Here is a 14,028-nt window from a genome sequence, read left to right on the forward strand (position 1 = left end):
TGCAGCACATCTCACAAAGCTGAGAAACTCCCCTTCTGCATGGACAAAGGACTCGCCCCTTCATCCCCATGTCACTGCTGCACAGACACGGCACTAGAAATGAGTTTCACACCTGCTCTGGTGACCCTCAAGTGCTGCTGCAGGTTTGCACTGCCTGCTGCTCCCCTGGTTAAGGGAACTGACACAGAAGGATGTCTGAGCTGCAGTGCCTACTCATCACTTACACAGGTTTCTGAGCTCTGCTAAAACCCCAGCCTTGTATTAGGGGGCACTGCTCAATGGACAGCACTCCAGATCTAATCCTCTCTTTCCTAGGCAGGAAGTCTCTGTGTAAAACCACCTGAAGTGAGACTTAAAGTACTGCACTTCATGGCTAAATTCCATCCACTGACTGATTCACCAAAGATGAATTATTGCTGTAGGTTCCAGACGGGATGAGAGAAAGGGAACATACAGAGAAACATCCCTAGGGATGGTTTCACAATGCACAGGAGATCCATGCTAACTCCAGCAATGATCTTTTCTCAAGAACTGACTCAAGTCTACTCTCTGTATGAATGGGAGGATGTTCAAGGACAGTGACAATACCAAAATGTGCCAATTCAGCAAATGAAAATTGCCAGTCAACGAAGCAGTGGCCAGCACAATGGAAAGATCAATGAAGGCCAAACAATGTAGGGTATAGTTACCTCTTATTTATTCTTCCAGCTGTTTGTCCAGTCTTTCCAGCAAGTTCACAGAAAGTCTGACTTTGAATCCATAAGATTTGGTATTACTTCTAGGACAGTGGATTATGTATGCAGATGGATAAAGGCTTGACTCTAAGTTTGTGATTTAAGGACCTTTGGAAAACTGTGCATTAGCAGGGCTTAGTAACTCAAGACTTACTGCATTCTTTAGTCAAAGCTAGGACAGTGTAGAGTTTAGGCTTTTCAATACATTTGCAACATTGCTATTTTTCTCCTACATTTTGTGGTTCTCATAAGCCAAGGAAAATAGCCTAGGTCTGACTGCTCCCTTCAATTGCATATCTCACGTAATAGGGAAGGAAGTGCTGAGAGTCTCAGTGCTGTTAAACTGGCCACAATGGAAATGATAATAAAACAGGAGATAACAGAAATAACTCCAACTCATCAGAGCCCAACTTTTGTGGCTAACATAAATGCCTTCAGTGGGTACTTGGTTTGATATAAAATTATTCAAATGAACCCTCTCTTCTGGTGTAGTACTTCTATGGCAATTCTCCTGGAGAGAAGCTTCCATTCATTTCAGTGTCTCTCCTCTCAATACCCCATTTGGAGAGCTAACACTCCCAATACTTCTAAGAGCTATTAGAAAGAAAATAAAATATACATAAAATAGTTCTACTTTTGAGAACTATTAGAAAGGGATCCATGTAGGTCAAAGAGTGAAGGGTGACCTTGAAATAAAGAAAACGTTCATTTAGTGTACTAAAACTCCTTCTAATCTGAAATTTAAATACAAACAGTGCAGTTTTTCATCTTTTTTACCTTTTGTTTCCTCCCCAAAATACTAGCAATTGTAGCATGGCATTAAAATTAGACTGAAACAATTGACTTGTTTCTATGTATATTGTGAAAAGTTGGTCAAACTGTTGAATTCAACACAATGAATTCCTGGTTTAGGCTTTTTGTACCCTAAAAATGCTTTCTTATGTGGCTTCTAAAACTCTTTAATAATAAAGCAGTTCATTGACCAAAATGACTAGGACTGAGGTGAAGGATGCATTTTTGGTTGGGAATAAATCTAAATTCTGAAGAGTGGACCTCTTTTCAAACTATCTTCCAATTGCTAGCCTTTGAAGTATGGTAACTTCTGAGAAGCTAAAAAAATAAATAACTGGTGCCACTTGGGCAATCAGGTACATAAAGCACACACTGTGTTCATGGAGCAATCAGTATAACACTGAATCAAAGACAAAGTTATAAAATGTAAGATTCCAGGAATGTACTGATGCAACCTAAGGGTTTGGTTCATACCTTTTGAAGATGTCTAGAGATTGTTTCTATCAGATTTAGAACGCTATGAGAACAAATGTTTTTCATTAGCCATCCTTCCTCTCCTACCCCATTCACAAGGTTGGCTTATTCTTGAACATGTGTCTGTGGCTTTGGCTTTTACCTGAAGAAATGTAGATGTGAGATCATCCCAGTATACTAAACAATATTTTGTTCTTAGTCACCTGAGGTTGTTCAGTTATGATTTTGCTATTCACATAAAACCATTACTTTCTGTGAGGATCCATAAAATCAGAAAGTTTTAAGAGAGCTACAAAAAGAAAACCTCAGAAACAGCAAAAGTGAAATTAGAGCTAAGCAGTAGCCATAAAATAAGTCAGTAAAAAATTATGTAAAAAGTAAAAAAATAAAAACAAATAAAACAATAGTCTGTGTGTTAATGCTTATCTAAAATAACTCCCTAATCTACAAAAAGTATATCTAGCAAAATATTAAAAAGTTCTAACCTTAATAATAAAACTCTGTGCATTGTGTTTTAAAGCTTACAAGCAAGTATTGTATTCAAAATAAGCAAGCATTGTTTTAACCAAAAGTAAGAGTGCTTATAGTAGTTAAATAAAACTACTGTCCATATGCTTTTACTTTGTGTAATTAGTCAAAAAACTTTTTAAAAAAGTTGTAACATTAAGTTCTTAATCTACTGCCTAAGATGTGAACTAATAACATCTTCCCAATGTCATAACCACGTAATGGAACTAATGCTACAAAATAAAACAACTCAAAATGCATTCCTAACAATCCCATCCTATTCGTAATTTGTACATAGCCCTCAACCAGTGACAACCTCCCACATCTGCTCTAAGCATGCTAAAGCCTCATGCAGTGTCACCACAGAGGGAATTCAGACTCAGACCTTTGAAACTGGACAGTGCTCAGATAATGCACTGAGAAAGGGGTGGGTCACAGCACAGAATACACCTTCTCTGCAGACTTACAATAAAACTTCTTATTCTTTTATTTATTCTTACAATACAGATTTTGTTTGCAGCTTAATTTTCAGCCAAGAAGTTCAGTATTAAACATAAATTAAATTTTGCTCACAAACTAGCTAAAAATACTTGTAGTTTCTAGAGGCAAATTATTTGCGTAATTCTTAATTATTAAGGTTCACGACACAAACCCCATCCTGTATTTCCTAGGTGAATTTAAACCCTGAAAAGCACTACTTTTCATGCCAAATAACAAGTTGTAGAAAGGGTAGGAGAATACTGCCAATCAAGCAGCTTGACGAGACTTCCTTGCATGTGATGCCATAGTGTATAATTTAAAATAAAATGTTTTCCAGTTCCACTGTATCAGCTGCATACTATTCATTTAGTTCCTTGTATTTAGCAGAAGTAGGGCACATTTTCCAGATACCATTTATAAGCCAACATACTCTGTTAATTTTATTCCTTACTGGAAAGTACCTTGGTCTATTCACAAATTAATTGGGGAAGTGACATTGTGACCATTAGTCCCAACTGGTGTGCCTGACACAAGCAGGAAAGAAAGGATGAATAGGCAGGATTTTCCATTTGGCATTTCAGAATTAGGGGAGGTAACGTTTCCAGTTATATACACTTAAAAATATTTTCTGAGAAGATATGCTGAACTTAAGCATTAAGCTAAATACCTATAGCCCTGCATTATTTCATCAGCTATTTTCCAAGACATCACTCATTCCTTTGTTGAAAGTTTGCCTCTTAACAGTATTTATCTTATTTGGAAAAATTACAGGTCTATGAAAGAGCTTTATTTTCTTATACTGCTTTATATAACTAGTTACTTGCATGTTGGTACTAAAGAAACAGAACTTTTTTGAAGTGGCAAGGGGCACTCATTAGGAAAACAAGAAAAATTTACAACTGGAAATGAAAACAAAGCATAAAAACCTAACATTTCACACAAAATGAGCTTTCAACAGAAGTATTAGAAAAACCACCAAACCTCAAACACCTTGCCATATTAACTTCAGACCAACTGGAAAGGCACTGAGAACTGAAGTGTGCAATTCATATCCATACCTGTGAGAGTAACAACCACAGTGAGACACAAACCTCTGAGGCATACAGAATATGGCACTGTACAGTCCATTAGGCATTCCTGGTACATACGGCAGTTTTGTGTTTCCTTAGGATGAGCTGAAAATGTTAACTAAATGTACACATTACATCATATTTCCATGGGGAAGAGCAGTCCAATTTAGACCATCTGATGATGAGGAAACAAGGCATAACATACAGGACATTGTTGGCACAAGAAAGTGTTATCCTATCAATACACACATTTGAAATTTATATATAAAGGAATGGTGGTGGCAGAGGCAAAGGGGCAGGACTAATATCAAATATTCAGTTCTAAGCATGCTAGTGAGGTCTTTGTTTCATAAACTGAAGCTACCAAAACCAGTTCAGAGGCAAGAAAGCACTTATCAAGACAGTCCAACCCATTTCCAGGCATCCTTCTTCTGGGCTGACATGTGCAGACTGAAGGATCTGTCCAGTGTAGTTTCCATTCCCAAAGCTGTCTAAAGCTTCCCATTGGCAAATGCTGCCTCCTGGAACTGAGGGACAAATGTCTTGAAATATGTCCTAGTGAAAAGAACAGAAAATACATGATTAGGAAGGAGTAATCTTAAAAGCATGAATTGAAGCACTTGATGTTTCCCATGTTTTCTATTTCCCCTATGTGGAGAAGGCTTCACATATGGTACAAAAGGCCCAAAGACAGACAAGGCAATGGAGCAGGAAATAGTGAAGAGAAGTCAGAATATGTGTAGGAGATAAGCTCTTTATCTGTCTCAGAAACCTTGACACAATACTGTCACTGCTGATGGCAGCAGTTTACATGAAATGCAGCAAATAAATACTAACAACATTGTATGAATGGTAAGTCCTTTTATTAAACTTCAACAATTATAGGATAATGCCCTTTTTTAAAGTGTGCTTCGTATATTTTGGATCTTAGTCTATCTTCTTTGCAAAGGATCAAGTGACTCATAAATCCATAAAGTGAGCTAACCCTACATATCCAAAATTGAGTTAGAACTCTACCTTTGAGATTTCTTTGCTGAGATCCAGGGATGCCCCTTACTTGCCAATTATATTAGAAGCTGCTTTATCATTCTGCCTTTGGTTTCTGCCTACTGCATTTTGCACCAAACTTTCAATTTCTTTATTTTTTAAAATTTCTATTTCTATCACTGGTCTCTATAAATTTCTCTCCTGTTCTCACCAAGGAGAAATCTAAAGTGAGAATAGCTGCAATGTCATTTATTAGATTCCTGATCTCTCAGCTGGTTTACCTCCTGAAGCAAACACACACTGATCAGCTTCACAATCATGATGTGTTTCATAACTGCAGTAGAAGCTTTGGCAATCACTCAACAGCAACCATACTTCCTCACACCTAAAAACGTTGCAAGACCATGAAGGGAATGCTCCTCTCTCTTTGTGAGGTTGTGCCTGGCAAATTAATTAACAGATCGCTGCAGTCAGCTTTTGTGCACAAGATATAAATACATATGAGATGCTGTCCAAAGGTTAAAAGAGCAATGGAAAGTAAAAGCATTTCTGGACTGAGGAGCTGATCCCAGAAATGGAAACAACCATAATAAAGAGGACAACCAGCACACACATTTTATAGCATATACAGATTGTGCTGTGTATTTACAGAACACACTTAGGTTTATTGAAGCAAAGTTCAGAAAACAACCCTAGTAATCATGCCTGCAAAAGTGGTTGTTCCTGCTGGCACAGACACCAACATAAACCAGCTGAGAAGGTCTGCCTGTCTCCTGATCTCAACAGCTGGGTGCCATTTCTGTATCTGTGCTTTTTCTACCATACCTTTGAAATTGTAGCTTTTGTAAGTCCTGTTTAATTCTATGTGTTTTGCTAGCTCATGGAGTACCTCCTGCATGTTGTCAATGTCAGGACCTATCCCTTTTACTTGTCCTTGCTTTATCTCTCCTAACATTTAATTATGCTTCTCTGCTTGGTTATTTTAAACAGCTTCCCCCTTCCCCTTTGATACCTTCTCTGCAGAATCTCTTCATGCACGTGACCTCATTGACTTGATAAATGTTACTTAAAACTTCCTTCTTCCAAAACTGTAGAAATTCTTAATCATTAAATGGGATACAATCAGAATTATTTTCCTACATTTTATTTCTTTTTCTCCATAGCATTTCTGTGCTTTGTATTAAACCCACACGTAGTGCATTATATGCAGTAATTATATATGCCTTTTCTGTTAGGTAAATTCCAGAATGAATGCTTATGATACCACAAACATCCTCCCACACCAACTTTATCTACACTTGCATCCTTTGTTTTCACTGATTCCTGCAGGAGAGCTTGTATCCATTCCTGCAAAACCAAGTCTAACACCTCCCTACATTCTGATCAGATGTGCTGTATCAAAGAAGATGTTATTTCACTAGTAGTTCATATGAACCTCTTGGCAATGTTCCATACACTACAAAAATTCCTTTAGTATGTCATTATTTTAAATGTCTGCTTTTTTTCTTTTTATACCTTTAAGTACATGCTTAAAGTTGCCCTTATCATTTTGGTCTTCTCCAGACTGAAGCAAATGCAGTACCGCAAGTGTACTCAGGTTATGTTCCTCCATTTCTGTCCCTCTCTCATATACCTTAAGTATCTCAGATGAAACAAAATCAGAGATAATTATGGTTCATCACACCTACCACAAAAAAAAATTAATTAACACTGCTCCCTTAACCCCCCCAAACTAAACCAAACCAGGCCCTGCTAAGAGATCCAAAAGCCCAGTGTGCCTGATAGGACTGTCTCAGCTACAGCACATTTAGCAGATTGAAGAGGAAAGATGGGGAAGTAGGAAAAGGTAAGTGAAACTCCTTAATGAACACTGAAAACTTTTTTCTAGACTTTTTCTTTTCATCCGAAAGTTTGGGACAAAACCATGTGTTAAAATACCTGAATTTCCTGTGAAATGGAAATGACAACATTTTAATTACAACAATCTCTGCAGTGGTCACCAGTAAGGAGGAAAAGAAGCAGCAATCACCTTCTCAGTGAGTTTCATCTATTGACCATCTGGCATTGAAGTCAAAGTTTCTGCCCAAATAGGACCACGACACAAAATATTATGTTACAACAGATGACATGAAATAATTTTGAGAGAAATAGAAAAATTTTTGAAGGACAATACTCTGCTATAGACTGCATGGTAAAGGCATCTTTCACATGCAATACTATTCCTTATAGAAAGATTTTAAATCAAGAGACAACACTCATGCTCTAGCATCCTGTACATGCAGGCACAGAGAAACACGAATATGAATATAAACATGAACTTTGGAAAAAGATACATTCCTCATATTCTATTCATATTAACACATTCACATGAATTACACCTTCAATAACTATGATCTGTGCTATACCATAGGGATTCATATAAAAGTATCTGAAAGTTTTTTTTTTTTCAGAAACTTTGCCACATGATATTCTCAAATTATCTCCAAACTATTTTGAAATTATTACTTTTATATACACTAGATACGTTTTTCAGCTCTGGAGAACTGTTATTAAAAAACCCAACAACAGTAATTTAGGTACCTGTCGAATTACACTGAAGGTGAAGAAAGCTAACTTGACCTATGGTCTCTCAGGGCTCTGTCAAATGGCAGAAATCAGCTTCTGATCAATGCCTTTTCTCCTTTCTGGGAAAGATGGAGATCTTTCTTTCTCCAGCTTTCATTTACCATATTCTTGGTGGGTCTGTATCACACTGACCTTATACCAAGCTCAGAAGACCTGCATAAATTCTCCTGTAAGTACAGGGAAACTCATTTGTACAAAGTACACAGGTATTCTTCACGTGAGTGTAGAGTACAATCAACACTCATGTAAAGAAAGTAAAACACACACTGAGTGTTGCATCCTTCTCACAATGGTTTTGATTCCAGCTTAAACAGTGTTCAAAAAGTTGCTTTCTTTTCAGCCTAGAGTGGGTGCCAATCTTCATACACTTATGGGCACATGTCTAACACTTTGTTGAGCTTCTTATAATACTCCATTGTTTTTTGTCTATTCATTTTTGTTCCCTCAAATGGTCATTTTCCAAGTTCAAGGTAGTAAGTTATGAGGTTTCTATGGAAATTTTTCTTCATCACTCCAGAAAACAACACATTTTGCTGTAGTTAACCACTATATATACTTGACATAGTACAATGAATTCCACGTGCTAAGCTCAAGGACATCTGTTGAGAGTAAAGCACTTCTATTTCCTTCATTTTATTATCCAGGGGAAAGAAAGTCTTGCTGTAATTGCAAGTGGTAAGTATCTAAAAGAAGGTAGAATTGGCTCACGCTGTTTACATATTTCCCAGTGATATGAAACACTGAATGTGGTACAAGGTCTCCGGAAGCCCATACATGTCTAAATCCCAGGGTGTGGGTTTGCTGTGCTTAAAACATACTTGACTCAGAATTCACATGTTTTTGTGAAATTTCATTCTAATTGTACTGGTTTTTTTTTCCCAGGGTAATTTAGTGCTGGGTTTTTTAAATGCAGTTGGCAGAAAATCTGCATTGACCACTTGATAATACCTTTTGCCTTCACATATCCACGCTGAAAATCTGCAAAGATTTTCAATTATGTAGCTGCAATCTCCCATCAAACAACACTTCCCATATATTTATGGTGATAGCATTCTAAGACCAACACACTCAATTTCTGCTGTTGCTTTTGCTGGACTGGTACTATAGCCAGCTATACAATTGTGTTCTAGTTACTGCTGCTGGTGTAATGAAGTTAAAAGGGTTGTTTAGGTGTTTCTATTTCTCTTAAAATCTTTATGTGGCAAATTCAGAGTAGAAGATCGAGACTCAAACTCTGTGAGGAAAACAGCATACAACATGTTGTACCAATGAGATTTCTGCTTTTTATGTCTGGGACAAGGACAATCATCATGGGGTGATGAATCATCTTCCCAAGTCATTCACAAAATATATTCCCCCTAAACTCCTCAGTTTATAACTGCCAAGATTTCCAGCATGCTGATCTCAAATTCACCCTATTTGCACTCATATTTTATTTGTTTCAGCTTAAGATGTGGGACTTTGAAGTGCTTTTTCCATCAAGAGATGATTTGAGGAAAATTAAGGGGATGAAATCATCATGATGGTCCACATCAACAACAGACTTAGCAGTACAGCAACACTTCTACTACCAGCACAGTGTCCTTATTGGCAAATTAAAGCCCTTGAGCCACAAACTTTATCTTTTCACAAAGACCTTCTCTCACTGCATTAGGCACACGTGTTGTGTTCCTTCTCGTCTGAAGGCAGACTTACATTTGGATATTTTTTCTACTACTGGCTTTGAGAGCAAACTTTATTCTTAAATACCCATTATTTCAATATTTTAGTAAGTACTGCAACAGATATTTAATTCTGTAAATATCTGGCTCTAATTATAGACCCTTAGTGTATTCAAAATCATAGTAGCCAGTGTATTTGACAAATACATCAATTTTCTCCTACTCTAGGCAAGGCATACATAATATGTATGAATTCTTTTCTAAAATTTTTCAAGTTAATAGATCTGACTTGGGCAGGCACTCCTGTAGTCATGGTGATCTCTGAATAATTCTACTTAATCCTTCCAAGTCTTCTGGAGTATTTAGTACCCCATTCTCCTCAGTAGTTCTCTATTGTCTGAACTGTCCAGCAGGTAAATTGAGTTTGTTTGAATAATCCTGGGACTGAGGTAAGGACTGAATTGTATCTGTCCAGCTGCATGAGATAGAACCAAGAATCCCAGGCATCTGTCCCAACAGCTGTCCACTTCTTTTAAAGGAATTGTATCTCTAGGATTTACATAATTTTGCATCCCATATTTCTTTCCTGCTGTACCCTAGAAGAACTGCTTCAAGACATCTACAAGTTTCTTCAAATCTACTGAATCCTGATAGAACAACATCAACTCTATACATGACTGATCTTCATAAATTAGCTGGAACAGCAATGTTCTCCCTCTTTCAATCAAATCTGGTGAAAACAGGAATTAAGAAGGGTGTAGGTCAGAGTGAAGGACATACTGAGGCTTCTTGAGGTTTTTGACCTATTCCTTCCAGACTAGTATTAGTACGCTGACACTTTGCAATAAAATCTTGTTAAACTATTTCAACACTATAGACATATTAGAATTATAAAAGATCTTCTCCAGGCTTTATCAATGTCACCTGATTACTCACTTTCTGAAGTACAAAGTATTTTTGCATGGATCATACATACATAAGTAATGTGCCTTTGTATTTTTGTGTTCCTGTTGAAACTTGTTCTGACACAGTGAAAACTTGTTTTGAAAATACTGAACATCTACAACAATACCTTCTGGATGCCAGATGAGAGGATTTGTTCTCCCATGACCACACAGGCACATCCAGCTGATTTGGTTCATGTAACCCCTAAAAATTCATCTCCTCTACAGAAGCTATTTACCATAACCTTCAAAACTTTCTAAGATTTCCTGTTTGTTTCTGGCAGAACAAAACCAAAGATGCCAACCACTCTTTTTTTTACAGATATAAGTTTTCTTTCTAAATTCCTTTTGTCACGAGCTACCTAATTCAACATGATTACCACTAATTAACAAAAGGAACTTAAATTAATAAATTGGTGCATTAATTCCAACAGTGGGTATGTATTTAGGTCATATTCCATATGACTGCTCATTATGTGCTTAACCCCTGCTCATGCCCTCCTCCAGCATCTCTATGCCTTGCACTGAGCAAGGGCTGAACACAAAAGTGTGGGTATCTACTGAGAGCCCATTCTTTCCACAGGCCTCATGCCATTGTTTGAGGGGCAGCTTTTTCCTTTTAAACACAGACATGAGACATTTGAACCTCGTTGCTATTTTCATCATACATAATGCATCAAAAACATATTTCCATTGGATGAACCATGTTGTCTATTTATTCATAGGCACTTCCACAGCATTCCTCACCAGGCTAAAAATACATGAGGACTCACAGCAAAGCTGAATCAGCCCATCTCCTGCTTTGGGACAACAAGAGAGTAACACTACAGCAGATATTCTGTGACACCTCTGTTAGGAGAAAATGATCATTGTATCATTGTCTCCACATCTAAGATGTTACAAAAACTGCAGTGAGAAACAGTTCTCAGCACTGTAACTTTGGATTGCCCAGCTGGAACTGGGCTGTAGCAGGCAGCCCCAGGTGCCAAGTGGCAAAGGCTCAGGAGCTAATGAAAATCAGGACTATTATGGAATGCACAAGGCATTCAGGAGACAGCAGCATTTCTAAACCACCACTCAAACCTGAACATCAAAAAAACTTACCCAAGCACAGCAGCAGAATGAAATAGGTACCTTCCAGGATTTCTTTCTCACTTCAAATATACATCACAATACTTGGCATATATTCATGTTTCTAAACTAAGCTTCTTGATGGTATGCTCCTTGGGATGTGGTTTAGAATTTCCTTACTAGGCAGCTTTATCTATAGCAAATATTTTGCTTTTGTGTGAAACACAATGTCTACACAGTTCTCCATTTTATACATCTCCAGAACTGGTGATGCCAAGCAAACATCTGAAGTGTTTATACAACAGCAAGACAATAGCTCTTAAATTACTTCTACTGTAACTGGCTAAACACACAAATGTACAAAGAGTCAGTGCACAACGCCATTAAGCTGCTAGCAATTTTTTTCCTGTGTGCCAAAAAAAAAAAAAGCATCACAATCCTTCTCCCTCTTCTAATATTTCTCTCTCTCTACCTCCTTTTATTGTGAATTACCCACAAGGAGATTAGTAAACTTTTTTGCCTGTTTCTACCTGCCAGTCCATGCAAGGCACTGACTGTGCAGCCAGGCTCATGGACAGACAGAACAGTAATCAAGTGATCTGGAGATCTGCAGTGGGCAGCCATCAACATGCAAGTTTTTAAGAAATACAGCTGTTTTCAGCTCAGTTTATTATACTGCACAACAGAAACCTGTCTCCAAAATTACAAACAAACCAAAACTGTAACAGGAAATAGAAGTGGCAGAACTAGTGAAACCAAGTACATATCAGAAGTTTAAACATTAATATTCACTCACGTCCAAAAGCTGTTTTCTGTATTTTACTAACAATATCTTTTTCCTCCAGAAGTTATTTCTGATTCAAGTCACACAGAAAGGTACAAAAAATTATTATATTTAGACATGTTTTTCAACAGTTTGCTGATTGCAGAATTAACAGGTAGCTTTAATCCATATGAAGCAAACTGAAATAAAAATTAAATTTTCATTTAATTTCCAAAAACCTATGGTATCAACTGATTTTATAAATAAAGTGAAGAATTCAACATTGGTCTGCTGTAAAAATTAAGATGACGTTGCTGCCCAACTTACCATAAAGCAAAATGAATTTTGACAATCTGTTCAAAGCACGAAATAACCATAAATATAACAACCCGACTAAAAACAAAATATAAGGAAGGGAGTTCTAGGGAACTGCTGTGGAGCCAAGACTGCAGATCATCATGTAGGCTGGCAATTAATGTTTATTTTAAAGCAGCAGCATAAGTAGGGTTATCACTTTGTAAAAGATGCTAATTTTGATTCCAAGAATATATGTCCTCCCAATGCATGGACCTTTACTGACAATAACAGACAGAAATTACAGCTACTGGACATAATCAGTTCATACAGACCAAGGCCAGTAACTATGAAAGCAACTTTCTAAAACCATCTGGAATGTCCCACAGATTTCTGATATAGATATTTAAAAATTTACAAAGGTGTATTGCACAGACACAGTGAATCTAAGTGTTCCAAAGCACACACAGAAAAATGAACTTCTCATTTTGAAACAGTTTCATCAATGCCTTCTGCTTGCCAGTCAGTTCAAGAGATAAAACACTTCACTTCCTTCACCTTCTCCACAATGTACATAAATAGATGTACTTCAGTCAGATGAAGGTTTGTGGTCTTAGATCATAGCAAAATTTGCTTCTGCTTTCTTAACTTCCATTTTCCCCACAGGGCAGTGGGTGTCTGTGAAGGGTGCACTGGAATATCTCGGTCACAGCACGGTCACTCTCTTTCCTTATCAGTGGATCATGAGAATGATATTCCAAGGCCATCATGGAAAAACTCAATCTTCGTAGAGTCTTTTTAAATATATTGTTAACTTGCAGGAAATTTCCAGTCCTATGAGCTACAGCATGACAAGTCTGCTCTATTTTTCCTAGTTGCTGAAGTGCCATAGCCATATTTTCCCACTCCAGGTAAAGGTTAACTTCTTAAAGAGATAGTGTTTATTCAAGGCACATATTATTTCCTCTCATCTAGGCTGTGTAAATACACAATGAGCTCTGCTGCTGGAGAGCAATTATTTAACAAATTTTTTATTAGATTTGAAGGGGAGAGTCAATGTGAGACGAGATGCAACTAGGAACCTCTTCAAAGCCTAAAAGGCAGGGTAAAGAATGTGTGAAAGTAGTGATAAGTAGCAAGAGAAAGCAGAAAAGAATATGGGCAAGAATATGTTCAGGAGCAAAGCTTGTAGGGAAAGACAAGTGCAGAGATTCAAGAAGAGAGGAGCTCACAGTAGTAATAATAGAATTTGAAGGATCTTTAAGAGATTATTGAATCCCTTAATAGTAGTTCAGAGGCAGAAATGAAGTTACACCACAGATGCATCCATAACGAGTCTGACAACCAGCATCCCTGAAAACAAAGTTTGCTTGCAGGTGAAAGGACTGATTTCATCATGCCATCCGCTTTGCTTTGCCAGATTGCTTATCAACAGGGGCCAAAGGCAACATACCAAACCAGAAAAGAAACCTCTTTGGATATTCATTAGGACAAACCAGTCAGAAGGAAACGGATGAGACGTCACACATCTGTGATTATATAAAACATACGAAAGCAGTTGTTTCTTTTTGCTTTTCAAAGGATATATATTTGCTATTAGAAGTAAAAGTGAATGCTCAAAAGATT

General features: G+C 37.3%; 1 protein-coding gene across 1 annotated transcript in view; it reads right to left on the reverse strand.

The window, feature by feature from the left end:
- Positions 1 to 2,970: 2,970 nt before the first annotated feature.
- BABAM2 (BRISC and BRCA1 A complex member 2) overlaps positions 2,971 to 14,028 on the reverse strand; it is a 161,130-nt gene continuing 150,072 nt past the window's right edge. Inside the window, exon 12 of the mRNA XM_066547872.1 lies at positions 2,971 to 4,612. Within this exon, the coding sequence (XP_066403969.1) occupies positions 4,549 to 4,612 (64 nt within the window). The 3' untranslated portion in view covers positions 2,971 to 4,548. The remainder of the gene's footprint in view (positions 4,613 to 14,028) is intronic.

The sequence above is a fragment of the Molothrus aeneus genome, chromosome 3 (assembly GCF_037042795.1).
Source record: "Molothrus aeneus isolate 106 chromosome 3, BPBGC_Maene_1.0, whole genome shotgun sequence".
Classification (NCBI taxonomy): Eukaryota; Metazoa; Chordata; class Aves; order Passeriformes; family Icteridae; genus Molothrus; species Molothrus aeneus.